This window comes from Microcebus murinus, chromosome 7 (assembly GCF_040939455.1).
Source record: "Microcebus murinus isolate Inina chromosome 7, M.murinus_Inina_mat1.0, whole genome shotgun sequence".
Lineage (NCBI taxonomy): Eukaryota > Metazoa > Chordata > Mammalia > Primates > Cheirogaleidae > Microcebus > Microcebus murinus.
In genome coordinates this window covers 90,143,320-90,170,390 of record NC_134110.1, presented here as the reverse complement: position 1 = coordinate 90,170,390, position 27,071 = coordinate 90,143,320, and the positions used below count along the sequence as shown (strand labels likewise).

At 35.3% G+C, this 27,071-nt stretch overlaps 1 protein-coding gene across 2 annotated transcripts in view; it reads right to left on the bottom strand.

Moving 5' to 3' along the window:
* Positions 1-21,286, bottom strand: part of MYBL1 (MYB proto-oncogene like 1) — a 39,922-nt gene extending 18,636 nt beyond the window's left edge. For both annotated transcript variants that reach the window (XM_012744685.3, XM_012744686.3), the window contains exons 1-8: positions 21,073-21,286; positions 11,097-11,202; positions 10,725-10,796; positions 8,392-8,484; positions 6,942-7,162; positions 5,203-5,377; positions 2,711-2,785; positions 1,700-1,804 (exon numbers count right to left, since the gene is read on the bottom strand). In XM_012744685.3, the coding sequence (XP_012600139.2) occupies positions 1,700-1,804; positions 2,711-2,785; positions 5,203-5,377; positions 6,942-7,162; positions 8,392-8,484; positions 10,725-10,796; positions 11,097-11,202; positions 21,073-21,092 (867 nt within the window). In that variant the 5' untranslated portion in view covers positions 21,093-21,286. The remainder of the gene's footprint in view (positions 1-1,699; positions 1,805-2,710; positions 2,786-5,202; positions 5,378-6,941; positions 7,163-8,391; positions 8,485-10,724; positions 10,797-11,096; positions 11,203-21,072) is intronic.
* Positions 21,287-27,071: the final 5,785 nt, after the last annotated feature.

Here is a 27,071-nt window from a genome sequence, read left to right as displayed (position 1 = left end):
TATTTATTCGCAGCTTCTTTTTTACTTACTTATTTATTTATTTATTTTTGAGACAGAGTCTCACTTTGTTGCCCAGGCTAAAGTGAGTGCCGTGGCATCAGCCTAGCTCACAGCAACCTCAAACTCCCGGAGTAGCTGGGACTACAGGCATGTGCCATCATGCCCGGCTAATTTTTTCTATATATATTAGTTGGCCAATTAATTTCTTTCTATTTATAGTAGAGACGAGGTCTTGCTCTTGCTCGGGTTGGTTTCGAACTCCTGACTTTGAGCAATCCGCTCGCCCTGGCCTCCCAGAAAGCTGGGATTACAGGCATGAGCCACTGCGCCGGCATATTTGCAGCTTCTTAAAACCAAAATTAACTTTAAGATACGTACACTTCAGGTCTTCCTATTTGCCTTTGGTTTTTGCAGTTTCAAAACAGAAGTTGCATTTCCTATGGTATATATCTTGCTTATTACAATTAACAAATGTCATTTTTATTAATACCTTCTTAAACAGTATAAAGACATCACCAGTGGCCTGATAATACTATTTTAAGATCTCAAGTTATTTTATCTTAGTAATTTTGTCTGAGTTCCCAGTCACTCTCAATGTATTGTTCTTTCATTCAGCCCCAAACCAAGAAAAACTCTTTTCTAAACATAAAAAGGGCCAAGGCATTATCTTAAACTTTTAAAATTGTCATTTAAGGGAAAGGGAGGGATATGGAGAGATTCGTTAGAGGATACGAAATTACAGTAAATAGGAGCAACATGTTTTAGTGTTCTACACCACTGTCGGATGACAACAGTTAACAATAACATATAGTTTCAAATAGCTAGAAGAATACTGAATGTTCCCAACACAAAGAAATGATGTTTGAGATCGATATGCTAATTACCTTGATTAGATCAATATACCTTATATATATTGAAACATCATTATGTACCCCATGAATATGTATGAAAAGTAAATTAAAAATAAAATTAAAAAAACCTAAGAAAATTGTCATTTAAGCATAAACTTATTTAATATTATCTTTTTTCCTATTAATCCACCTGGCATAGCCTGCTTAACTCTGCTAGAAGAACTACCATTTATCTTACTTTAATACTCCTAGTTATTCTCATCAACCAAATCTTAGATACAAGTTTTCACAAAACTCTTATCTGGTAACCAAAACCCGACAGCCACATAAAATTTCTTCTTTTGAAAGAGTTCTTTCGAGAGTATAAAATATAAATGTTCCCTTTTCACATATTTTTAATGTTATTATTTTCTCCAACGTACTGAATTTATATTTCAAATACAGGAAAAAATTTTCAAATAAAAGCAATTTTGGAGCTCATAAATCTCTCTACATCTATTAAATTCCTTATTTTTCAAGATTTATTTTACATGGAATGTCTACAATGAAACTAAAGACTAATCTAAATCACACACAATTTTCACAAATCTATATATTGAAGATTTTACCATAAGTTTGTTTGACATTTATGACTAAAGAAGCACCCTAATGTAGAACATTGTAAAATATGTTCAAAGAGATGCATATCAAAATCAGACAACTTCAAAGTTGCAAATTAAAAAAACTATTTTTACTCCATATTAAATCTGAAGTCATACTGAATATGCTTTCTAGCTGATGAAAACTATAAAAGCACGCATATGAAGGATTTCAACAATAAAATCTAAACACTTAAGCTTATTTCTTACAGATGGAATGCGCTTTCTTCTAACTTCATTCTCAGCTGACATAAGAAGTAACTCAAGTTCCTTTATTTTCTTTTCCTTATCAGGATCTTCATCAACAAAGGGTTGCTAAAATAAGTTAAATAAAAGAGAAAACAAGCTACTTACATAATTGCTTTATTATTGTTAGTGTTCTAATTTTTATTTTCTTCTTTGCAACATGAAATATATTTTCTATAATAAAGCTTAATGCACCTAAATACTGAGGCACAATCCCTCTGGTATCTAAAGTGCTGATAAATACTTTCAAGGTAACAGAAAAGATTTGGGGAAAGTTAAATACAGAGAAAAACATGTTGTATCATCTATATCAGTTGACAAATGTATGTCTGGAATATTTTAGATTACTAAATCTTAATATATTCTATCCAGTTTGGCAAAAATATGTGCATCGATAATTTGAATGCCTTAAGTTGGCAGAATGAAAGGATCACCACACTGGTGCTGTCAATTACCTTACATTTGTACAGTTTATATTTTTCAAACCCACTTAGACACTTTCTCCTTTAACATTATAATACTCAAAGTAAATAAGACAAATAAGTATTGTTTTTATCCTAGTGTAATAGATGAGGAAACAGGCACTATTAGACTTTTTTTTTTTTTTTTTTTTTTGAGACAGAGTCTCGCCCTGTTGCTCAGGCTAGAGTGCTGTGGCATCACCCTAGCTCACAGCAACCTCAAACTCCTGGGCTCAAGCAATCCTCCTGCTTCAGCCTCCCGAGTAGCTGGGACTACAGGCATGCACCACTATAACTGACTACTTTTTTCTACTTTTAGTAGAGACAGGGTCTCGCTCTTGCTCAGGCTGGTCTCAAACTCCTGATCTCAAATGATCCTCCCACCTCAGCCTCTCAGAGTCCTAGGATTACAGGTGTGAGCCATCATGCCACTATTAGACTTTTAAAGTATTAGACTATTAGACTTTTAAAGTATGCTTGAACACATTTGTTTTTTGTTATAAATAAAAGTTACCTGAATAAAGGCAGAAGAAGTCTGAACATGTTCTACACAATTGCCTTCAGGTGACACATACTGATATCCAGGGATCTAAAAAGTAATTAAAGTGTTACTATCATACATATAATGCTGTAAAACTGTTTAAAATCTGAGGCAAATACAGAAATCTTTTGACAAAATATCAACATTAAAAACTTAGTATCTCTATAATTTTGAAAATTCATACCTACAATAGTTTCTTATCTATTAACTATTAATAACACTGGCCTTTAACTTCTCCTAGACGAAATATGAGAAGTACTTAGCCTAGAATTATCAGCTAATCAGCCTATTATTAATATCTACATTACCTACCAAATATTTTTTAAAATCTGTTATTAGAAAGGTTGCTCTATCTCCTAGAGAAGATGAGGTAATTGTGTTCCTCACAAGGACAGAGACAGGAACAAGTTTTTCAATGTTCATATGCTCTACTCTTACCACCATCCCATGCCAATCTCTTGAGTAGAAAGATAAGAAAATAGAGGCTTCTTCTATTACTTGTCTTAGAAAACTAATCAGAATGACTCACATACTTTTAATAGATACTCTGAGAATAAACTAAGTACCATTCTGCATCTTTTCTAAAACATTTATAATAAGAATTTTAAAGTTGTATATGAATTTAGTAAGCAGTGGTAGAAATATGAGAGAAGGTATTTTTAAAAACCTTAAAATTGAATAAATATAAATATGAAATTATCTAATTTCCATAATGGCCTACCTAAATCACTATCTAATGCAAAATCATTATACCTAACTTCTAACATAGACCTTAACTTTTATAATACTCAATTACTGTCACTTATTGATCAACTTGATAACTCCAACAAATTAGAAACTTATCTTCCTCAAACTTTTTGTAAAAATCTTGATACCATTTCAAACTGATCTATTTTTTCCTTCAAGTCACACTTTATAATAAAATTAGAATTATCTTCTTATTAGCTTAAATTAATTAAACTGAATATATATTTCCAAAATTAGTAAGGGAAACAATTCTTAAAGTATAAGAAATATCCTTATCTTTCCAACATGTTTTGATTAAGACTATTAAACACTCCATTGGCCCCAAATCATTTTTAAAATTATCTTTCTATAAGTTAAATAAATAAATTTGAATAACCTTTCTAAGATAGAAGAATGTTTCAGTTTATGCTGCTGAAATCTAGGATTCTAAAGAAAAATGTAAAGAAACAGACAATAAAAACCTTAAGATATTGAGTATCAGCAGATAACTATACTGTTTTTACATGTTTTCCTATTTGTTAATTAAAATGTCATTACCTTAAGTGGTTCTTTTAAAATTATGCCTAAAAAATGTAATAATGTCCCATAAAATATCAAAAATCAAATGTGAGGCATAGTTGGCACAAATTTTTAACACCTTGCCCAATTTTATCTTTTTTTGATAGACACTATACTATTAAGTCCTGATTTAATCTTTACATTTTATGTGACAAGAGCCAAGAACTGCTCATTGTAAAAAACAGCATAGTAAACAAGGTAGACAGTGAAATGTAAAACAAACCTTATGAAAACTCCTAAACTAATTTCTTGCAGGTAGGAAGTGCACTGTAACAAACCTAGAGCTTGCCCCATTTTGACTTGGATAGTATCTACTTTAATGAATCTGTTTAGACAAAGACTAAAATCATCCAACTGATTAATTATAAGGGGGAGACGCCAAGCTGAAAGCCATCTAAGACCAACTACCACACCATCACAATGATGGCTTGAATGATTTATACTATTTTCTCCTTTAAACCATTTTATACACACCTACCTCTTGGAGATAGGAAATAAATACTATAATTACACAAAAGTTTTATTTAATGGAAACTATCATATATGTTAAAGCACAGATAAAGATAACCATTAGCTTTGAATCATAAATGAAGATTCAAAGAATTAGAATATTAGGAAATGTTCATACTAAGTTGTTTTTTTTTTCAATTTTTTTTGCGACAGAGTCCCACTCTGTTGCAGAGTACAGTGGCATCAACATAGCTCACTGCAACCTCAAACTCCTGGGCTCAAGCAATCCTCCTGCCTCAGCCTCCCAAGTAGCTGGGGCTACAGGTGTGCAGCCACCACACCCCGCTAATTTTTTCTATTTTTAGTAAAGATGGGGTCTCACTCTTACTCAGGCTAGTCTCAAACACCTGATTTCAAGCGATCCTCCCACCTCAGCCTCCCAGAGTGCTAGGATTACAGACCTGCACCACCATACCTGGCTCACAGTAAGTTTTTTAATGTAAAAATTACATATAAATGAAAACATTTTAATGAGTTTGTTACCTAAATATTTATCAACCAAAGTTATGGCATCTCTTTTTCAGTTTTAAAATTTTAATGTCTATTTCCCCCTTAACATATATTTTACTTGTCCTATTAAGAAACCAAACACCTTCATACATAGCAACTAAAGACATTTTTTAAATAATAAAAGTATTAAAAGTATGTGCCTGAACAGGTATGTAAAACTGATTCTGGGTTTGCAAATGGTCCATAGTTGCACAAGGTTTGTGTTGAAGTTTGGATGAAGACCGTTCTGATTTTATTCCATCTTGTAAATAGCCCTCCTGTTCCACTTTTCTTCGCATAGTAGAATTCCAATGATTTTTGATAGAATTATCAGTCCTAAGAAATAAAGTGTACAATTTAAAAATAAAAAAGGATTCCACAAATTTTAACACTGTATAACTTGTACAAAGTGCTTAAAACAAACTTTTACAACTGGCAAAATTAGATATTTTTTGAAAATTCAAAAGACAAACGATATGTCTGTATGTCAGGCATTATTCTCAGCACTAGAGATACTGCAGTGAATGAAACAAAGAAGGTCCCTTCTCTTATGCAGCTTACATTCTCATTGAAAGTGTGGCATTGGGGAAGAAGAAAGAATAGGAAAAAAAAAAAAAAGAGAAAGTAATACGAAAAATATTCGTACAATGCAAATAATTAAAATAATGGGTAACTGGGGTAATTCTGGTTAGGTGGTCCAGGAAGGCCTCTGTGAGGTGAGAGTAAAGCTAAGATCTGAATGACAAGACAGAACTAGCTATACAAAAACTGGGGGGGAAAAAGAGCATTGCAGAAAAAGGGTATAACAAAGGCAAAGGCCTTAAGCCAGGAATAAATATTATCAGGAAAAGCAAACTACAAGTTACAGAATCCCAGTATTCTTTTTCACTTCTTAGAACAAAATATTTACAGAAAGAAAGAGTTCATTGGTTCCCTTTTTACATAATGTTCCCTTTATAAAAATGTAAATCTTCAACATACAGCTATAAATTTCACCCTTCATAAAACATACATTTACTAAAATCCTACTTTATGTTAAGGCACTAAGCTAGGTTCTATGGAAAGTAAAAAGATGTATAAGAGATTAAAAATATCAAAAGTCCCAAACCAGGTTTAGTAACTTACATAAAAAACATAATACTATGTCTTCATTTCCTTATCTATAAAACAAAGACAGCAATATTTGCTCTGCATATTTTCTAAGCATATAAAGATTATTTAAGAATATATATAAAATCACTTTATTAACTATAAAGTACTATACAGATAAAGATTATGGCAATAAAAAAAACACAAATGTATATCTTCTAAGTAAGGTAGGAATGTCCCCAAGGTTGTTGGTCTACACTAAAGACTGTCACAAAACATTAGAACCAGTGTGATAGACAGTGTACTTAAGCACATCACTGCCTGAGGGAAATGGTGTACTTTACCACATGGATAAATACACTAGTCCTAAAGTTTGGATCATATCATAATTAATTAAGAATTGAATTTTTCCTAACATACTTTCAAAGCAGTTTGTTCCAGTCAGCATATTTGTTATTCTCTTATGCACAGAATATGATACAAATCTTACATTTAGATTCCATTCCAACAGAGTTTGTACAAAGAGGGTCTGCCTGACTGGCACCGATATAATTTTAGGAGTGTATTACATGCTTATATAATCTAAAAGTCTATCATTTTATTGTACAAATTACTGCTACAAAATATTTTATTAAAAAAGTAATCATATCCTTTACCACAAAATGTATTACAAATGGTCCCAAAGGATTGCTTATGTTATGTAAATTTTAATTGTGAATAAAATTATTGGGTACTTGCAAATATATTTAATAGTAAGGTAATAAAGACCATGTTTAAGTACAGAAAAATGTATATACATTTATATAAGCACCTTCCCGGAAGTAGTTTGGCAATTTCTGCCCAACGATTTCCCAACCGCTTATGTGCTTCATAGATGATTCTGTCCTCCTCCTCTGTCCATGAAGATTTCTTTACCTCAGGGTTCAGATGATTATGCCATCTTTCTCTACATTGCTTGCCTATTCTTCCTTTTAAATGTTTTGCAATTAAAGACCATCTTTTTGGTCCATATTTCTGTACTAATTCAATAACCTAAGAAATAGAAAAACACAATTTAAAAAAACATTACTTTGAAAGAATTTTAAAATATAACTCAAGAATATCATTTTAAATAAATGCATCAAATCTGAGCCACAACTACAATTTATAAAAAACAATTTTACTAATAAATACTCTTCAACATTTTCCAACTTCAAAAATTTATTCCAAATTTATCTATAAAATCCAAGCTACAGTGACAAGAAGTTAAATTGCTTTCATACAACATTAATTTGAAATAATAGTAAAAATGTTGAGACTTGTATATTTTCTACTCTTGTATCTTAAAAAAAAAAAAAAGCTTCAGCAGAAAGCCAAAAAATCAATTTGGAAACAGAAAAGATTTACCAAGTTATTGGCTTTCATTTCTTCCTTTCTCAAACTGAAAGGATACAGATCACACATTTTAATTTTTTCTCCACATTTTAAATTTGTGTTTAATTTCCCTAAAATTGCAATAGTTGTTCCCAGCCTGTTTTACCTCATTGCCCTATGTCAAATATCACCTAGTAAACATTTTATATTGGTAGAATATTTAAATTTAATATATTGATTTTTCACTATATGCATCTATTAACTATCTTTAAAAAATTAAATTCAGGCTTAATTAAATGTACTTTTAAACAAGATATCACATTTTAAAACTTATCATTGGCCATCAAGTAAATCAGATCAGTACTGAGCCTACTGAAGAATGTTTTTATTTTGCTTCAAGCAACAAAAATGATGTTCTAATTGCCCAACAACATTAGCAACTTTTATGCCTTAAAGGACATGAACTAAAGAGCCATTTCTAGTGTGGTGCAGAAAGTCTTCTATTCATCTCCAACTTTTATAGCACAAAGTAACACTGAGTTTTAAATCACAAACTCTTTGGGAAAATGATGCTCTGATATCTGCCTAATTCTGGGGCTCATTATAGGTCAAGAGGAAAAAGAATAACTTCTTTAACATATTGAGTTATCGGATATAAAAATAAATTAAAATCTGTTTTTAAAATATTAATTCAATTTTTGACAGGAAACCACACCTTAATCCTGTTAAACTAAGCTCTAAACAAGGTTAAACTAAGCTCTTACAACAAGCATTTTTTCTTCTGCAAATCAAACTCTCAGAAAGAAAAAGCTATATATTTAACATATACATTGCATCAAAACAACATATTAGGAAGAAAAAAAGCTAGTCCACCTACACAGTGAACATAAAGAATATGAACATGTTACCCTCTGATCTTCTTCTTTAGTCCAAGGTCCCTTTATCAATTCTGGATTTAAAACTTTCTGCCATCGATGCTGGCATTGAAAATCAGACCGATTCTGAAAGAATTTGGATAATTTTGTTACTGAACCATGGACTTCCAGAAAGCAAGTCAGCCTAAACTAATGTCTCATACCCTTAGTAACAAAATCTTCAAGAATAATATATTCAAATAACATTTTCTAAATGTGTAACATTTATTTTACATGCTGTGTCCTGATTCTGTTTTTTCTTAATTAGTCAGCAGAGTTTAGACTACAAATAAAAACAATATATTTGAAACGAAAGTATGTATCTCTATGTTAAGCCTTTTAACACAGCAAGCAGCGAAGCCGTAACACAGATACTGCCATAAAGAAATGGACCTAGGATTAAGGAATAAAAGGCAGTATAGACAGAAACCTATATAAAACAGATAAAAGAACTCAAACAGCATAATAGTCCAGATTCATAAAGTACAGCAGCACATAACTCTATATAGTTAAGAAAAAAAAAAAACCCTAAAGGCATTACTAGACTACTGCATAATATTAAAAGGATATTTATGAATAACTCCCAAGTTATCAAGAAAATGTTAAATATATCTATATAGAAAATGTGTGTTACATTTCAATTAAATTGGTTAAGTGTTGACACTTGAAAGGAAAATGAATTTGCCAAAATAAGAAAACTTTATATAGAAACATGTCAAACTCCAAAACTGATTACTAAATGAAGACTTATTTTAATCATCCATGACCTAGTAACTTCTATGTATTACAAGAATAATAAATATCTAACATTTCCTTAGTGATTCACAGTTTACAAAGTTGTTGGTTCATACACAAGATTACAGATAATCTATAAGCGTATAAAGGGATAGTCTACCAATGGCTCTTTTGTCCAATGAACTTCAAATTATCTTTATTAAAGATACTTTAATATCCAAAGATATTAAAGAAGACTCAGTTTCTTCATTTATGGCTCTGTACATTAATGCTGATCCATTTTAAGGGTACTACTTTCTTCAAAATAATCAGGATTTCTATATATCCTTATAGCATTTCTCTGTTAAAGCTAACGTAAAGTAAAATAACTTTTGGCCAAGGGCAATGGCTCACATCTATAACCCCAGCTCTTTGGGAGGCCAAGGTGGGAGGATCACTTAAGGCCAGGAGTTCAAAATCAGCCTGGGCAACATAGCCAAATGCCATCTCTACAAAAAAAAGTTTTTAATTAGCTAGGCATGGAGGCACACGCCTGAAGTCCCAACTACTTGGGAGGCTAAGGCAGGAGGATTGCTTGAGCCCAGAAGATCAAGGCTGCAGTGAGCTCTGATTGTGCTAATGTGTTCCAGCCTGGGTGATAGAGCAAGATCCTGTCTCTATTAAAAAAAATAAAATAAAAACTTTTCTAATTGAGTTTCCATTTGTTGAACACCTGCTTAATATCAGAAACTGTGCCAAAAATTTTATATTTCTAACTTTCACACCATACTACAGAAACAAGTACTATTTATTATCTAGATATTATAGATAAGGAAGCTAAAGATCAAAGAGGTTAAGTAATTTTTGTAAGCTAGTGGAGCTGACATTTGAACACAACACACTGAAACTAACTCCAAAATTTATGTTCTTTCTATTATTTGGTCTCAATTTTTAGGTTAAGAAGCATTTATGACAATATAGAAAAAACACAGGTAACATGGTTTCTGAAACCCAAAGTAGTCAATATTGAAATTCAAATATGAATATTTTGCCTAACTATCCAGTGTATTAAGGAACAAATAAGAATATATGTGAAAACACTCTGTAAATTATAAAATTACATATTCATGAACAGCATGTGAATGAATGCTAGTGTGGTGAGCGGTAAGATAATTTGTTTTTTAAAAATCAATTTTTTAAAATAATCATTGGTGGCATTTTTTTAAATAATCAATTTTATTTTAAAATGTAAGCATTAGATGACAAACTTTTTTAATAGAGTTTTTTCTGATTTTACTGGTTAGCTATTGAAATATTTTGATACATTTAATTTCTCTCAAAATGTTTTAACATATATCAGCGGATATTTATAAGGCCCTACCCAGTATCATTTTTGTTTTAGGTTAGTAATCCTTTTAGGCCCTTGGATAAATACGTTACTAGAAAATTAGACTTTCTAAGCCATTAGCAACCAACTACAGGTGGACCAGAAAAACAGGGAAGATTTTAGGAAAGAAAACTAAATCTAAAATATGTAGACATGTTTTTTAAAAATAGCAAATTTAATCCAATGGCCTAAGTCAGCCATGTTAGAAATATAATGTTTTACTTACTTGAAGGTGACTAGCAATTAAAGTCCAATCATCAGTTCCATGTTGTTCAACCAACTTCTTTAACTTATCATCCTATTAAAACAGGTATGAAAATTAGAAAGCTTTCCCTCATCCTTTTCCTCTACCTCTAATATAAATAACTCCAATTCTGTCAAGTAACAATCTGGTAACCATTTTTAGAAGGACTAAAATCACTATAATACAACTTCCTCCATTTACTATACTGTTACTGTCAGCCTCAACATAAACCCATTATTCATGTCTCTGGTACAAACTAGGTCTCACATTTTGTTTTTAAATATTTTTCACAACTATAATAGTATTAATCGATAAATACAAGTATTAAGTTACTAAACTTTGTCAGATAATTACCTCATCTCTTGTCCATTTTACTCTGTTCCAGAGTTTCTTCAGTCCTTTTTGTTGTGGTACTTCATAATCATGATCAGCATACTGAAGGTCATCATCCTCATCCTCACTACAAAAAAAATTTGTGAAATCAAGAATTTCATTTAAATTTGTAAATTCAATCATTGAATCTGTGTTTAGATATGACTGAAGAAATCACTCAGACTAAAAAACATATACACAATGAGATTATCCAAAGTACAAAAAGTAAGAGTCATACAATGGGGAGGAGCTATAGTTCTTATTGACATCAGAGAAATGAGGCTCAAAATGCCACCAGGGACCAAATTATAACCTTGTATGTCATGTTAAGGAATTTGATCTTTATTCTTTATTTGACCTTTAGTCTAAAAAAGGGCTTTAAGTAAGGGAGCAAATGACAAATATCTTGTGTTTTAGAAAAATCAACAGGAAGAGTGTGGTGAAATGGAAAAAAGAAAACAATTTAGTAATCTTCGCAAGTAATCCAAGCAAGAATTAGGATTTGACAAATTGTAATGGTAAAATACAAACCACAGCAGTTAAAAGACATAATTGAAGAATCAATCCATTAACAATATTAACAAAAAAAAAGTTAAAATATCTAGAAATAATTTTAAAATACAAGATAAAGGTACAGCAAATGACAAGACACTATTGTGAGACACAGAAGTCCTTTTATTACCATTATTTTAGGAAATTATGGGGGTACAAACATTTTGATTACATGTGATGACTTTGCTACATCCCAATCATGATTTGAGACATCCCTTTTTTTTTCAGACAGGGTCTTGCTCTATCGCCGAGGCTGGAGTACAGTGGTACGATCACAAGTCACTGTTACCTCAAACTCCTGGGCTCAAGCAATCCTCCCACCTCAGCCTCCTGAGTAGGTAGGACTACAAGAGTGTGCCACCATAGCCAGCTGCTTATTTTTTATTCTTTTGTAGAGACAAGGTCTTGTTATTTTGCTTAGGCAGATCTCAAACTTCTAGGCAATCCTGCCTCAGCCTTCCAAAGTGCTGGGATTACAAGCCTGAGCCATCTCACTCAGCAGAAGTCTTGAACAAATGGAAGAACATTCAGCCCACATTCATAGATAAGAAAACAATATTGTAGAGATGTCCACTCTTCCTATATTCATAAATTTAAATTAAATGAATAAAAATACCAATCAATTTTGGGATGGAATTAGACAAGCCGATCCTATAGTTCGTACAAAAAAACCCACAAAAAGCAATAATAAGCCAGGCACAGTGGCTCATGCCTGAAATCCCAGCACTTTGGAAGGCCATGGTGGGAGGATCACCTTAAGGCCAGGGGTTCAAAACCAGCCTGGACAACATAAAAAATAGCTGGCCATGGAGGCGTGTGCCTGTAGTCCCAGTTACTCAAAAGACTGAGGCAGGAGGATCCCTTCAACCTGGGAGTTGGAAGCTATAGTGAGCTATGACTGTACCACTGCATTCCAGCACTCCAGTTTGGGTGACAGAGTGAGACCCTATCTCAAAAAAAAAAAAAAAAAAAAAAGCAATAATAGCCAGAAAAGTTCTAAAAACTAATAATGGGAGAATTACCACTACCCAACAGCAAAATATACTGGAGAAAAACAATAAATAAAACACAATGGTATTGGCATATGAAAAGACACACAAATAAATGGAACAGAATATTCAGAAAAAAAACTCACAAAACCCACGTGGAATTTGGTAAATTGGAACAGCAACATTTCATCAGTGAGGTATCTGGACTTTTTAATAAACAATGGGTAGCCATTTGAAAGCATTAAGTTGAAGTCCTATTCTACAATAAAATAAATTTTGATGAAGCACATCTTTACATTTTTTTTTTTTTAGTGCTTTCATAGCTGAGCTATCATCTTTACATTTTTAAAAAGGAAACCATAACAGAACCATAATAAAATAGGCAAGAATTCTACTATTTATGTCTTTGGGTAAAAGAAAGGTAAATCTGACAAAAATCCAGAAGCCATAAATGAACAGACCAACCAAGGTAACAATAGTGGGAATAGAAAGAAGTATGTGAGAGATATTTAAAAAGCAGTAACAAAAGGATTTTACAACTGATGGATGAGGGACATGGAAGGAGGAAGAATCTAGGATGACTCTAAAATTTCTGGCTTTGGGCATAATAAAGCTGTCCACTAAGAAAAGGAAAAGAAGAAAGAAAGAGAACATTTGGGAGGGAGAAGGGAATAAGTAGAGTAAACACAGTTTTGGACTAGCTGTTTTGAAGGTACTTGAGAAATATACAGGTGGATATGTCTAGTATAGCATTGCCCAGCAGAAAGATAATGCAAGCCACATATGTAATTTTCTAGTAGCTGTATTTTTTTAAGACAAACAGATGAAATTTATTTTAGTGGTAAATATTATTTAACTCGATATATCAACAATATAATCATTTCAACAAATAATCAATATAAAAATTACAAGTGAAATATTTTACATCCTTTTTTCTTACCAAAATCATCAAAATCTGGTGTGTATTTTATAGTTATAGTACATCACAATCAGACCAGCCACATTTCAAGAGCTCAACAGCCACACGTAGCTAGTGGCTATCCTATTGGGCAAAGCAGATCTAGAAGGCAACTGGGCACAGGGATCTTCTGCTCAGATACAAGGTCTAGGATAGAGACATTTTTTGGCAATCGCCAGCATACAAAGAATAGTTGAGGCCATGAAATGACCCAAGGAAGGTTAATAAAGTGAGAATGGGGCCAAAGACAGAATCTGAGTTTTGATGGAATGAAAAAAGAGAAAGCAAGTTTAAAGAATGGAGCACCAGAAAAGAGGGCAGGCCTTTATGATAAATGAATTAGAACATTTTGAGTAGCCAGAGGACTGAATGAAGTCAAAGTCATGGCACCTGAAAATAACACACGTTAACATTTATTTAAACCTTTCTAAGTACCAGATGTTGTGGTAGTCCATGAAATTTCTCTCTTAAAAACCCATAACAACTGGAAGAGGAGAATATTATCATTATTCCCACTTCATAAAATAGGAAACTATGACTTAGAAAATTAATTTTTTGCCCACAATCACACCAAATATGGCATGGCTGACCTCTAAAGTCCACTACTTAACCATTATACTACAACATATGGGAAAAATAGGGGGAAGTACCAGGAATATGGAAGATACCAAAGATAAACCTCAAATGCACTTTGAAATCAGAACAAGGTTCTAATTCTAACTTAACTACTCACTCTGTAACCTTGAACATATTAACCTCTCAGGGCTTTAACTTCTTTGTAAAAATGAGGATAACACCACCTACCTTAGAGTGCTGCTTTAAGAACAAAATTAAATGAGAAATCATATATATAACATCTCATACAGTACTTGGCACAGAAAGATGGCTCAATATTAGTATTATGTGCATAGGCTGATCACCTAACAGTAATCAAAATTATTTTTGCCTTACTAGATTCAACTCTTTTCTAAAAATTTATTCTAATTTCAAACAGCAAATGTTTAAAGATTTATTTAACCTATCACATAGTTATGCACATGTGAATAGTTCCTAATATCTATGTATGTTATATAATTTCAATCTTACAAAATTTAAAAAGGCCTATATTTAATATATTTACTGTCTACAAATCCTTTGCAAGAACCTCTAATTTCCCATGACTTTTCAATTCCATATGACCAAATTCTTCACATCTAACCAAGCAAAATACCAAGATCTCCTATCCCCCTACGATCTGCTTCTTTAGTTCAATGCACTTCAATATTCCAATGTTAATTTGTAGCAATAATCTACCAGTCTTATTTCCATATATCCTTATTTTATTAAATATGACAAAAAAAACACAGGTTTAAAGAAAATGTGTTATCTGCAGCCATCTTCACTTATCAAAAATATCACCTGATTAGCCAAAATTATACTGTTAAGTTGGAGATGCTTCAGGCTCCAATGACTTCCTAAATTTCTAAGAAAGCTACTAAATCAGATAACGTACCACACCATAGCTTTCTGTCCTATTTGTATGTACTCAAGAGCATCTATCTTTCCTTCCTCTTAATGTTTACTGTACCTGCCAACCTTCCCAGCTAAACAGTAAGCTCAGGAGTACAGACCATGTCTATCATGCTCACCTCTCAGGACCAAGCATAATACCTGCCTCTCAAATATTTGTAAAATTAATGAACAACCTTCCTTACCCTTCCACCTCTCCAAGTGTACTATATTCCAAAATACCTTGTTCCTTTCCAACCCAAGCAAAACTTCCACCTTCCTCAATACAGGTGGATCTTAAAGTGGATCTGAGAAAGAAAACTTTGTAATAAATAAAAATAACTTTTAGGAGAAGGTGAAAGGCATTCATTCCAATTTGTTAAAAAGGACTTTCGAAATCCAAATGCACCTCCAAGTGGTGGAATTTTAAGAAGCAGAACTTGCTGAAACAAACCTTTTAAAATATTCAGTATAGAAGAGGTTCTTTGTAGGTATCTACTATATTGTTTAACCTTTCCTGGAAATGCCACCAGCAACATTACCACTTCCTGACACCCCAGATAGCGCTCAGGCATGCTTTTCACAGGTTCGCTTTTCCTCCCTCCACTCAGATCCCAAAAGCTTCAATAAAAGCTTACCTGAGACTGCTTTACTTCTACGTCAAAACAATTTTTACCTTGGGAGTTTGCCCATATAAATCTCAAGTATTCGCAAAAAATATCTACGTCTAATCTGTATGAAACCCACCTTAAGGTTATCAAAATATTTTAAGTTAAGGATATTTTAAGTCCAAAAACATTACTTTGGCAAAAAGATTAGCTTCCAAGGAGTAATTTTCCCCAAAACTTGCTCATTTTAACTGTAAAATTCTGCCCCTTTACTTTTTAACCACATACTTTATTTGTGAGAAATTTCTATTTCTACATGAGGTTTCACTCTCTGTTTTGCATTCACCATGGTCATCAGTTTCAGACACCAAGTTATAGCCTATTTAACGTTCAGGAAGCTGGATTTTTTGAGGGGGCAAGTGTAAGGGAGCATTAAAGTCGAATTCTTAGAATCATCTCTCTACCACTGGGACTTTCCTAGAGTCTACCTATTTCTTAGTTTTGGCATCAGGTTATTTCTATTAATACATATATTTAAGAGATTGTTGAAAGGATGATGTAACAGTCAAATATGTATGACAGAAAAAAGATCCTAGAAATGTACCAATATCATTAGCTACAACAGGAAGATGCCTGAGAATGTCTATAATTTGCCAAGAAAAAAGGGAAGGAATAAAACCCCACAAGTAACCACACCAATATTCCACTTTCACCATATAACAGTGAAAAAAAATCCCATCACTCAATGGTTAGACACCATCAAAATGGATCTGCTCTATTTATATTCTACTTTTTATATCATCTTTTAGAATTTTTGTATTATAGCAGTCAATGCTGGAATATATAGTAATTTAATAAAATCAGCTTCCTACTATGTAGTTAAATAAACAGTTTTTAGCCTAGTGTGATTACTTTAGAAGACAGCAAAAGAAAGTGAAATTATTTCTCCAGGCACAAAGCAAAAACAGAAGAGGAATTTGGTCTTTGACTCTCCAGTTCAGGACTTGCTAGGTCACCACAATCACTTTCCAGAATGATTCTGCCAGTTTTCTTTTTTTAAGTCAAAGAAAATATTTATCCTATAAATGTCTAATATATAACCAAACTACTATATTCAAATGGAAACAGTTCTGTAGATTACAAATGAACAAAGTGATTAGAGTGATTACGACAGCAAAAGGAAAGATAAAAAAATTAGTTCTGTAATTCATGAAGCCAGGAAAATGATTAAAAGTAACTTTATATTGGGCTGTAAGCTAACAGGATGCAATAGTCATGACTTTGCCTGTAAAATAATACATAAACTATTCACACTTGATAATATTAAGGTAGAACACTCAGGAGATGTTCAATTTTAAAGGGCAAAAATTATATCACCTAAAAACAGTAAAATGAAGTTGTCTAAGGAAGAATTTGAACATTTTTTTAAAAATTTTATTTGAAAAGGAACTACTAGTTTGAAATTAGAGAAATATCAGTAGTTCTATAAAATTTGCTGTAGTCAAACTGTTTCAACTTGATCATATTTTTAATCACCGACTACCTTAAGCCTGAAATATTTATCACAATCAAAAAATACATCTTTGTTATACTATCTTGAGGACAGGGAACTGTCCTCAAGACAGGGAACATTGAATTTTTTTAAGTCCAGTCGTATTCAAGGTATGAAATTTTGCCAGGTTGATTTAATAAAGTGAAATCAGGCCACCCAGTGGTTAGTATGATGTACTGCATGCATGAATATTTTATTTCCAAATCTGGATTGTGCAAACTACCGCTATTATAGTAAAACACATTTGACTTTACATAATCTTTGACCATTATTAATAGCAATACTGAAATAAATACTGAAAGGAATTCTACAGAGCTCTCCATAAACAGAAACAATGTTAGAACATTTCTATTTGATTCCATTAGTGTGTGTATATTTTTTATTATTTTTCTTTTTAACTTTTTTAAAACATTACTATTTACTTTTTTATACATGTATTTTTTTCTTTTTTTTGGCATCTCTGCAGGACTGATAAGTGTGTCTATATTTTTAAATGAGAAAAGATGGTTACGAATGGCCTTCAAAATAGGATATATATTAAAATTAGAGGCTACCTCCCAAACCATAAAATCCAAACCCCTTAAATTAATCAAATGAAAAACTGGGGCAGAATTTACCTGCTTTCCCAAAATAATATTCCCATTTAATGACAAAGTTAATTAAAAAATCATTCTCATCTTTCAGTATAATTTCACCCCCATCCATTTTGCTGGAAACAACATAGTAAAATTGCCTCCTACACACACCACTGAAAAGACATCTAATTCAAAAGCTGGCTTTTATCCTTTCAATTAAGTGTAATCAGTCATAGGTCACCCTAAAGAGTAAATACCTTAATCTGTTAATAGGAAATAGGCTTTCTAGCTTCTAAGTGACATTTTTTAAAGTTTATTTTGAAGGGCAGAACTGACTTTTAAAAACTAAAATTAATTATTTGTACATAAATATGTTTAAAAACCAAGTACATGCTAATAGCAGATATACCAATTTTAGTATTATCTGTAAATTATGCCATTAAAACCCTCAGTGAGATGTAAAATTATTTCAAGTCACAATACTAAATTAGCTTTTTCCTCTATGTAAATCTAGATGACAGATACTACAGCTATCTTAAACAAAGGTCAAAAGAGCCAGCATCCTTCAGTTGTTTCACACTTGAAGTAACACTCAGTCTTCTACTTAAGTGTTTTTTTCAGATCACACAGAAAAAGTATATTACAGGATTCATGCCTGTACTCTTATGCAAAACTTTTATACAGCAAAGTATAGTTATCACACAAACACTTAAATGGTTATATATTGGAGATCTCAAAGTATAACTTGAAGTGACTGAATTATTTCCTTTCTCTTTCAACTATAAATTTTGTGTGTGTGTGTGTGTATATATAAATTGTGTGTGTGTATATATATATCTATTTGTGCAAATTTACGGGTACATGGGTTCATATATATTAAGATACTTAGCCAAAAGGCAAGAGAGTAGATTTTGCCCAATGACTACATTATTTTCTCTTTAAAACATTTCACACTCTATAATCTTCTAAAATACATAAATTATATTTACATATACAACAAATATAATTTAAAGCATGAAACGCATTCAAGTATGAAGACCTTAAGAAACACACCATTCACAAATGATAATTTCTGCTGGTCTGAAGGTAGTGAGTTATCTCATTTGATTGTTCACAGTCACAGATTGAACTGCTTGTTCTACTCTTTCCCCCTTCTCACTACTGCACTTGACAAGTCTAAAAAAAAAAAGATAATTTCTCACCACATCCTCTATCTGTATACTCCCAGAGGGAGTGTAGCTTCACCCCACCATATTTAATTGTTCCAGACTTACAACTCTTTAAAGCATTCTATAATGTTTCAATTAACTTACACAGCTGACAAGCAGTAAAAGTCAACAGTACAATTAATGTTTAGATTTCAAGCCCACATATTGTCAGTAAAAGAAAATAACACATAGGCAAACTAATCATTAAATCATTTCTCCTTTCTTAGTCCACTATTATGAAACATACACAAATATGAAATGGACAGAAAATCAAATTGAGAAGAGAGGATTCTGACATTCAAACATTCATGTCTAGCCGTAACTTTAACTAAATGCTGATGACAGGCCAAGAAACTGAATTAGCCAAGAAACTGTTTCAAATAAGATTTAATATCAGTAAGCAGATAATGCCACATCTTAAATACAAACAAACTTCTGTTATTGAGTTGACATATTCACTTGTCACCTTGCTTTAACAGTTATTTTTAAATTTTTTATATTTAAAAATTCAAAAGGCCTAAACCAGTATGTCAGGAATCATATTTACAAGTTCTTTTAATATCTATCTTTTCTGAAGATTGAAAAGTTCACTGCGTCCTGGCAGGTCTAGCTGGGTGGTTCTCACCTGGGTGATTTTATCCCCCAAAAGACATTTGGCAATGTGTAGAGACATTTTTACCATCATTACTGGGGGAAGTGGCCTATTACTGTCATTTACTGGGTAGAGGCCAGGGATGCTGCTAAACATCTCCCTATCACAAAGAATTATCTGATCCAAAATGTTCAACAGTACCAACCAACGTTGAAAACTCTCCTCTAGAGGAGTGTGTGTGTACATTTGTTTCACCTCAAGAGTTTGTCCTATACTGTAGTTGCTACAAAATAATAAGCCAGCTAACAGGGACATACATATATTTGCTGATTACAGCAGATGCTTAACAGACAAATGAAAAGGTAGACAAATCTATTATTAAAAATAATAGACAAATAAGTAGACAAAGAATATTATGTACAGTTATTGCTAATTTTAATAGAAATCTGCAGTGAATGAAGCAGTACTAAATATTAACTTAGGAAATACATCTTCGGCTAAGTCTTTGAGGCTGTTTATCTAGATAAATAAAAATATTTGGAAATTTTGCCAAACATCTTTTCAGGTTTATTTAATACTGAAAATTAAAAGACAACAGAGATTTTTGTCATCTAAGTAATTACTCCACACAATTTAAGAGTAGCTACTGGAGTAGCATATGAATAAAAATAAGACTTATAAATTCACCCTAGCATATTTTCCAACACAAAAAAATGTGTCCTACCTCTGTGCAACACTTAGCTACAGAGAAAAAGTGGACATTCAAAATTAAGTGAATCAAACACATTTTTTATTTTAAGACCAAGCTACTGGTAGTAACAGTGTGACATCTTCCCAGGAGAAGATATTAAAAATGTACACATAGAGCTCAGGATATAGGTATGATAATTACAGAAAACATCAAAACGTTCCTCTCTCCTCAGCTATTCCTCAGTTTGTATAGCCTTTCAAGGTAACAAAGTTGGCAGAGGGGTGCCTGCCCGGGTTCACCACAGATATTCCTATTTTGACTGGTGCAGTCATTCTGAAAAGAGAGTCCCCCGGAACACCATTTTCAAGTCATCCAGGCAGGGCACAACCCCTTCTATCTGCGTGTCTTCCCTGAAAGCGCACGACTTACCTGGCAAGAAACCTCTCTCCAAGAAGTGCCTGTGAGAGGTCAGGAGTCTGGACGTGCACTGTGGGGAGGTTCAGCTCAAAGGAGCAGCCTGGGCATTTGTTACTCACTTTCTGCGTCCTAAACACAGTGGTCCCCAACTCTCCACACGTCGCGGCGGCGCTTGGGCCACCGAGGCCGACGCGGCTGTGGGGCAGCGGGGAGGAAAACCTCTACCCCGGCTGGGGAGGGCCTGATGGGGGGAGGGGGCAGCGAGAAAGGACAGAGAATCCGAGCCGAGGCGGCGCCGACAGGCTCGGGCGAAAGGGATGTCACCCACCTGCGCGACCTCTTCGCCATCCTTCAAGTACCGCATAGGCGCGGGCTGGGCGGGGACGCAGGTCAGCCTCCTCCAGCCTCAGGCGAATGCTCCTTCTCCCCGACCCTCCAGCCGCTTCCCTAGCTCCCTCCCCGAGGGGCCCGAGTGCGGAACGCAAGTCCCCGGCGGGGCAGGACGGAGGCACAGAGGGGCGGACCGTGACCCGCCCCCGGCCGGCGGCGCCGCTCCTAGCCCCGGCCCTGCCCGGTCAGGGATGCCCCCAACATGTCAGGAGGCGCGCTCCCGCCCTCCCCCGGCCTCTCCCGCCTTCTCTCAGCCTCCCAGCTGCGGTCCCAGCGCGGCTCCGCCGCAGGCGCTGACCCCCGCCCTCTCCCCGCAGCGAGCAGCTCTGCAGGGCTCGCAGCCTCCTGCAGGGTTTTGTCCACACCGCCGAATCTCGCGCCCAGCCTCCCTCAAGAGCCGCCGTTTGAATCTGCGCACGCGGCCCTGAACCCCATTGGCTGTGGTGGCCGCACGTGGAGGGGCGAGGGCGGGGCGGGGAGAGCGCGCGCGACTGAGGGCGGGGCTGGGGAGCTGGAAGCCGGGACTGGAACTCGCGGGAGTCGGGGAAGAAGCGGGGAGCCAGGGGGCGGGGCTGCAGGCGGAGCTCGCGAGCCCAGCTGTGACAGGACCCTGAACGCGCCGAGAGCCGCACCGCGAGGGGGCGGGGCGCCCAGGGTCGCGCGGGGCCGGCCGGGAAAGCGAGTTTCTAAACTCGCTGAGGAGCGGGTCCGGAAGCCGCGGCGGGGCCGATCCCGCCGCCCCAAAGCTCCCGGGCTGAGCGGACCGTGTCCCCGGGCGGTGGGCGGCCCGGCCTGGAGCTGGCTCTACAGCCTTGTCTCGGCCACAGCTCCTCATTCCTTAGGGTCTGTACCGCCTCAGTAGTTAGGAGGCGCGGTCTTCCGACTTGGGACAACTCTAACCATAAAATTTGCGCAGCCGTTATTTTTTAAGCAAAAATGTGAGCTATTTTTACTCAGACATCGTAGCTACGAGAGTGGCGAAGACTCTGGCAGGAAACCAAGTATCACCTATTTTCCTCAAGAATGAGCAGAAGCGTGACAAGCGAAAAAAGCTTTTAGCCGGAGACGTGCCTGGAAGGGGAAAGGGAAATAATCTAGGTCTGCAGCTGGTCCTAAAAATGCTCAATTTCGTACCCCGCTCTGCGGGAAATAATCGATGTGCGCCGTGAAGGAGCCCTGGTCTTGGAGGATAATGCAGGAACACGAGTGGACTGGGAATTTCGCCCAGATGAATGAGCAAGGTAGTTAACAGACGGTGACCTTCCTCGTGAGAGACGGAGGGAGGGAGAAACTGCACCGGAGGACTTACTAGCAGTTGCAACTACTTGAGGTTCTAAGTCTAGTAACCACGAACTGCTCATTTCAAGTAGCATTAAAGTAGATTAACTACAGTAACAATTAGACGTGGTTAAGGATCCGAATCTGTAAGGCAACATGCTCTACTGAATAGAGCACTGAATGAACCACATGTTAATATTGTAACAAACTGAAATTTGCTATTTTGAAATTGTACACATCATCTTTTGCAAATCAGAGATGCAGGTGCAAAGTGAATTAAGGAGCGGAATTAAGAGGAGCTTGCATGCACTGTCAGAACTTAAACACACCTGCCTTTTTATAGTTCCCTTTTCTCAAGATACAGATTCTGGGAGGGTAAAGCATCTTTTCCATCAAATCATTCCTTACTGGGCTGCTCGTTCACTTTAAAAAAAAAAAATAATTCAGACATTAGTTCCCAGATTTCATTAGATTCCACGTAACATTGGAGTAAGTGTTGTTTTATTTATTTCTGGGTCATTACTGCAATTAACTTACATCAAACAGGAAGCAGAGCTTCTACTATAGTTAGGCTATAGTTGGCTTTACACCGAATACCTTTTTGGAGCTTGAAGGCAGGTGTTTTATATTTTGACGACAAAATAAATTTTCCTCATTTTACATATAGAGAACAACAATTCCTCAGAAGGATAACATTGTGAAATCATTTAAATGAGTTATAAAACTCAAGACAGGCGGGGCGTGGTGGCTCATGCCTGTAATCCTAGCATTTTGGCCAGAAGTTCGAGGCCAGCCTGGGCAACATAGCAAGATCCCATCTCTACAAAAAATTTAAAAATTAGCTGGGCTTGGTGGTGCACACCTGTAGTCCCAACTTCTTAGGAGGCTGAAGCAGGAGGATTGCTTGAGCCCATGAGTTGGAGGTTGCTGTGAACTATGATGATGCCACTGCACTCTAGCCTGTCTCAGAGGTAGACCCTGTCAAAAAAAAACTCAAAAAAATATATATTTAAAAAACTCAGGCCGGGCGTGGTGGCTCACGCCTGTAATCCTAGCACTTTGGGAGGCCAAGGCGGGCAGATTGCTCGAGGTCAGGAGTTCGAAACCAGCCTGAGCAAGAGTGAGACCCCGTCTCTACTATAAATAGAAAGAAATTAATTGGCTAACTAATATATATAGAAAAAATTGGCCGGGCATGGTGACGCATGCCTGTAGTCCCAGCTACTCGGGAGGCTGAGGCAGCAGGATTGCTTAAGCCCAGGAGTTTGAGGTTGCTGTGAGCTAGGCTGACGCCAGGGCACTCACTCTAGCTTGGGCAACAAAGCGAGACTCTGTCCCCCCCCAAAAAAAACTCAAGACAAAGCATGGAATTACAGTCATTTGAACATACATACTCAAATGTATCATAAACTAAGATAGGTGGGGTTTTTTAAGCAAAACATATTTAGAGGTTTTATTCAGTATATATAAAAGAACTCTCAAAACTCAATAACGAGAAAAAAGAAGCAATTAAAAAAATAGACAAAACAGTTGAACAGATACTTCACCAAGCAAGATATATACAAGACAAACATATGAAAAGATGTTCCACCTCATTAATCATTAGAGAAATGCATAATGAGATACTACTACACATCTGTTAGATTGAGGGGGAAAAAAGACTGATTATACAAGTGTTAGTGAAGATGAAAATGCTGAGCACATACAACTTACATACATTGCTAGTAGAGGAGATGCAAATAGTTCAGCCACGTTGGAAAATGTTTATAGTGGACTTATTTGTAATTATCAAAAATTGAAAACGCATAAAGGGACAGTCATCCTCCTATTTACTCCTCAACTAACCATAAAATAGTTTTGAATAGTCTGTTAATGCTTCTCAAGTTTTTCCACCTTGAGAAATTACCCTCAAGGTATAGGGGACTGAATATCAAGAGGAAACAGGTGTTGGGGCAAGTACTGGAAATTTCTTTGAAAATTACTTTATATTTAAAAACTCATGTAAAGTTTTCTTTCTACTTCATGATAAATATATTCACATATTTATTATGAAAATAATAGAAAATGCTTTACTAATTCACTTTCTTACTCTAAATCTTTAAGTAAATTGCTTCTCCAGGAATATACACCGTTCATATACTTCTTCCCATCCTCCCACAATGAAAGGCCAAATACTCCCAAGATTACTTATGCTCGTTTGAAAAGCCCTGGTAAATATATTAACAGTACCTAAGAGACTGTACTTTAAATAGAGCTGCATACACAACCATTTCCATAAGGGGATTTTTTTTTTGAGACAGAGTCTCACTCTGTTGCCTGGACTAGAGTGCCATGGCATCAGCCTAGCTCACAGCAACCTCAAACTCCTGCGCTCAAGTGATCCCCCTGCCTCAGCCTCCCGAGTAGCTGGTACTACAGGCATGTGCCACCATGCCCAGATAAATATATATATATATATATTTTTAGTAGAGATATGGTCTCACTCTTGCTCAGGCTGGTCTCGAACTCCTGAGCTCAAGCGACCCATCCGCGTCAGCCTCTCAGAGTGCTAGGATTACAGGCATGAGCCACCCCCCCCACCCCCCCAGCCTCCATAAGGGGTATTTTTGTCTTTCATTTACTGCTAAGACCTCAGTCCCTAGATGCTCAATAAATAACAGTATCTGTAAAATAAATGAAAAAAGATGAATAATAAGCATGCACTTGAATAAATATGCTCACAAGGACCCCCCAAAAAGTACAAATTAAAATAAATTTGCAAGGGAAGTATGGTGGTACATGCCTTTAGTCTCAGCTACTCAGAAGGCTAAGGTAGGGAATGGCTCCAGCCCAGGAGTTTGAGGCCAGCCTGGACAATATAGTGCAAGCTCCCCCAACCTCCATCTCTGAAAAAAAAAAAAAAGAAGAAGATTTGAAATGCCATTTATTATTTTATGACTACTGAGGTAGCAAGATTTTTCTAAATCCTGCTAACAAGTTTTGAATAATTTCTTGATAGTGGCATTGAAAACTGGTATAATCCCTTTGGAAAACAATGCTGAACAAAAGCCATAAATATGTGCATAGCCTTTGACAGACACTTTATCTTAAGAAAATAATTCAATAGGAACCAAAAAAGTGCTCGAATGCTTATAGTAGTGTATTACATTAGAACCTCAATTTGGAAGCATTCACATTTTGAGACTAGTTTAAATGGTTCATCAGCACAAAAGAATAATTACATAGCCAGTAAAAATAATATAAAATTGAGGAGTTGCCAATATATGGCTATATACTGCTAGGTCCTTCTAGGCATAACATGCATTTGTCTTATGTGATATTCACAACTTCTATAATCGTAACAACCCTGTGAGGCAGGTACTATTGTTTTCATCCACTTTATAAATTGGAAAAATTGGGCACCAAAAGGTTAACTTGCCCAAGGGCATACAGTGAATGAGCCAAGATTGGAATAAGAACCAAGTTCTCAGTCACTCTATTATAATATCTATGGACACAACTCTAAATGTAGCATACATGTGGTATTAATAGTATAGAGGTATTGATAATAGGGTGTAGTGCAAAGAGAGTAGAAGAACTATATAATTAGTATGATGTAATTTATATAAACAAAAACTCAGTATATGTGGGTTTGTGTCTATCATTCTATAATAGAAAATGGTCTAGAATACACAAACTCTTAACAGTGTTTTACTATGAAGAAAGGCATGAGATGGGGACAGAGAAGGCTTTAACTTTTTACCCTATATATTTTTGTGTTACTGACTTTTTTTAAAACATGAATTCATATGTTTACTTTTTATTTAAAAAAGTGAGTTGGTGCTAAATTCCAAAAGTAGCTGAAAATCCTAGAAGGAAATAGCTTACTTATGGTATATAGAGCTTGTCCTTGGCTAGAAAGATTCCAAAGAGGAAAAGAAAAAAGAAAAAACAAAAAAGCTTGCCCAGACATTAATAATGTGGGGGAAAAATGTGCTTTGACAGAAATTATGAAACTATATGTTATATATTCAATCTGAAAACAAACCTAGGCTTAGAACTATATCTTGAATACAGAAATGTTTGCTCCAATTTCTCTCCCCTCACCACCAATATTTTTGCTAATTTCCACTCTACATTTAGAGTGCTATTTTCAATGTGATGGAAATTATAAATAGAAATCACACTGTCTAACATAAGCAGCTATAGAATTCTTAGTTTGGTTTTTAAAGTTAAAAATAAGAGCAGTTAAACTGCACAGAAAAAAAAACTGTAAGAAGAAGAAATGTTTTAAAATGTCCCAATTTCAACCCAATACTCCTTGCTCTACCCTTTTGTGGTAGCTAAAATAATGATTCCCCAAAGATGTCCATGTCCTAATCCCCAGAACCTGTGAATATGTTACCTTACATGGTAACGTTGCAGATGTGATTGAGGATCTCAACATGGTGAGACTAAACTGAGCCCAGTGTAAGAGGATTGCACTGGGCCCACTAACAGGTCTTTAGAGGGTACTTAAGAGCAGAAGAGGGAAACAGGAGAGTCAAGGGGATTTGAAGGTGCCACACCACTGGCTTTGAAAATAGAGAAGGGCTGTGAAATAAGGAATGCAGGCCACCTTGAGGACCTAGGAAAAGCAAGGAAACAGATTCTCCTCTAGAGCTTTCAGAAAGAAATGCA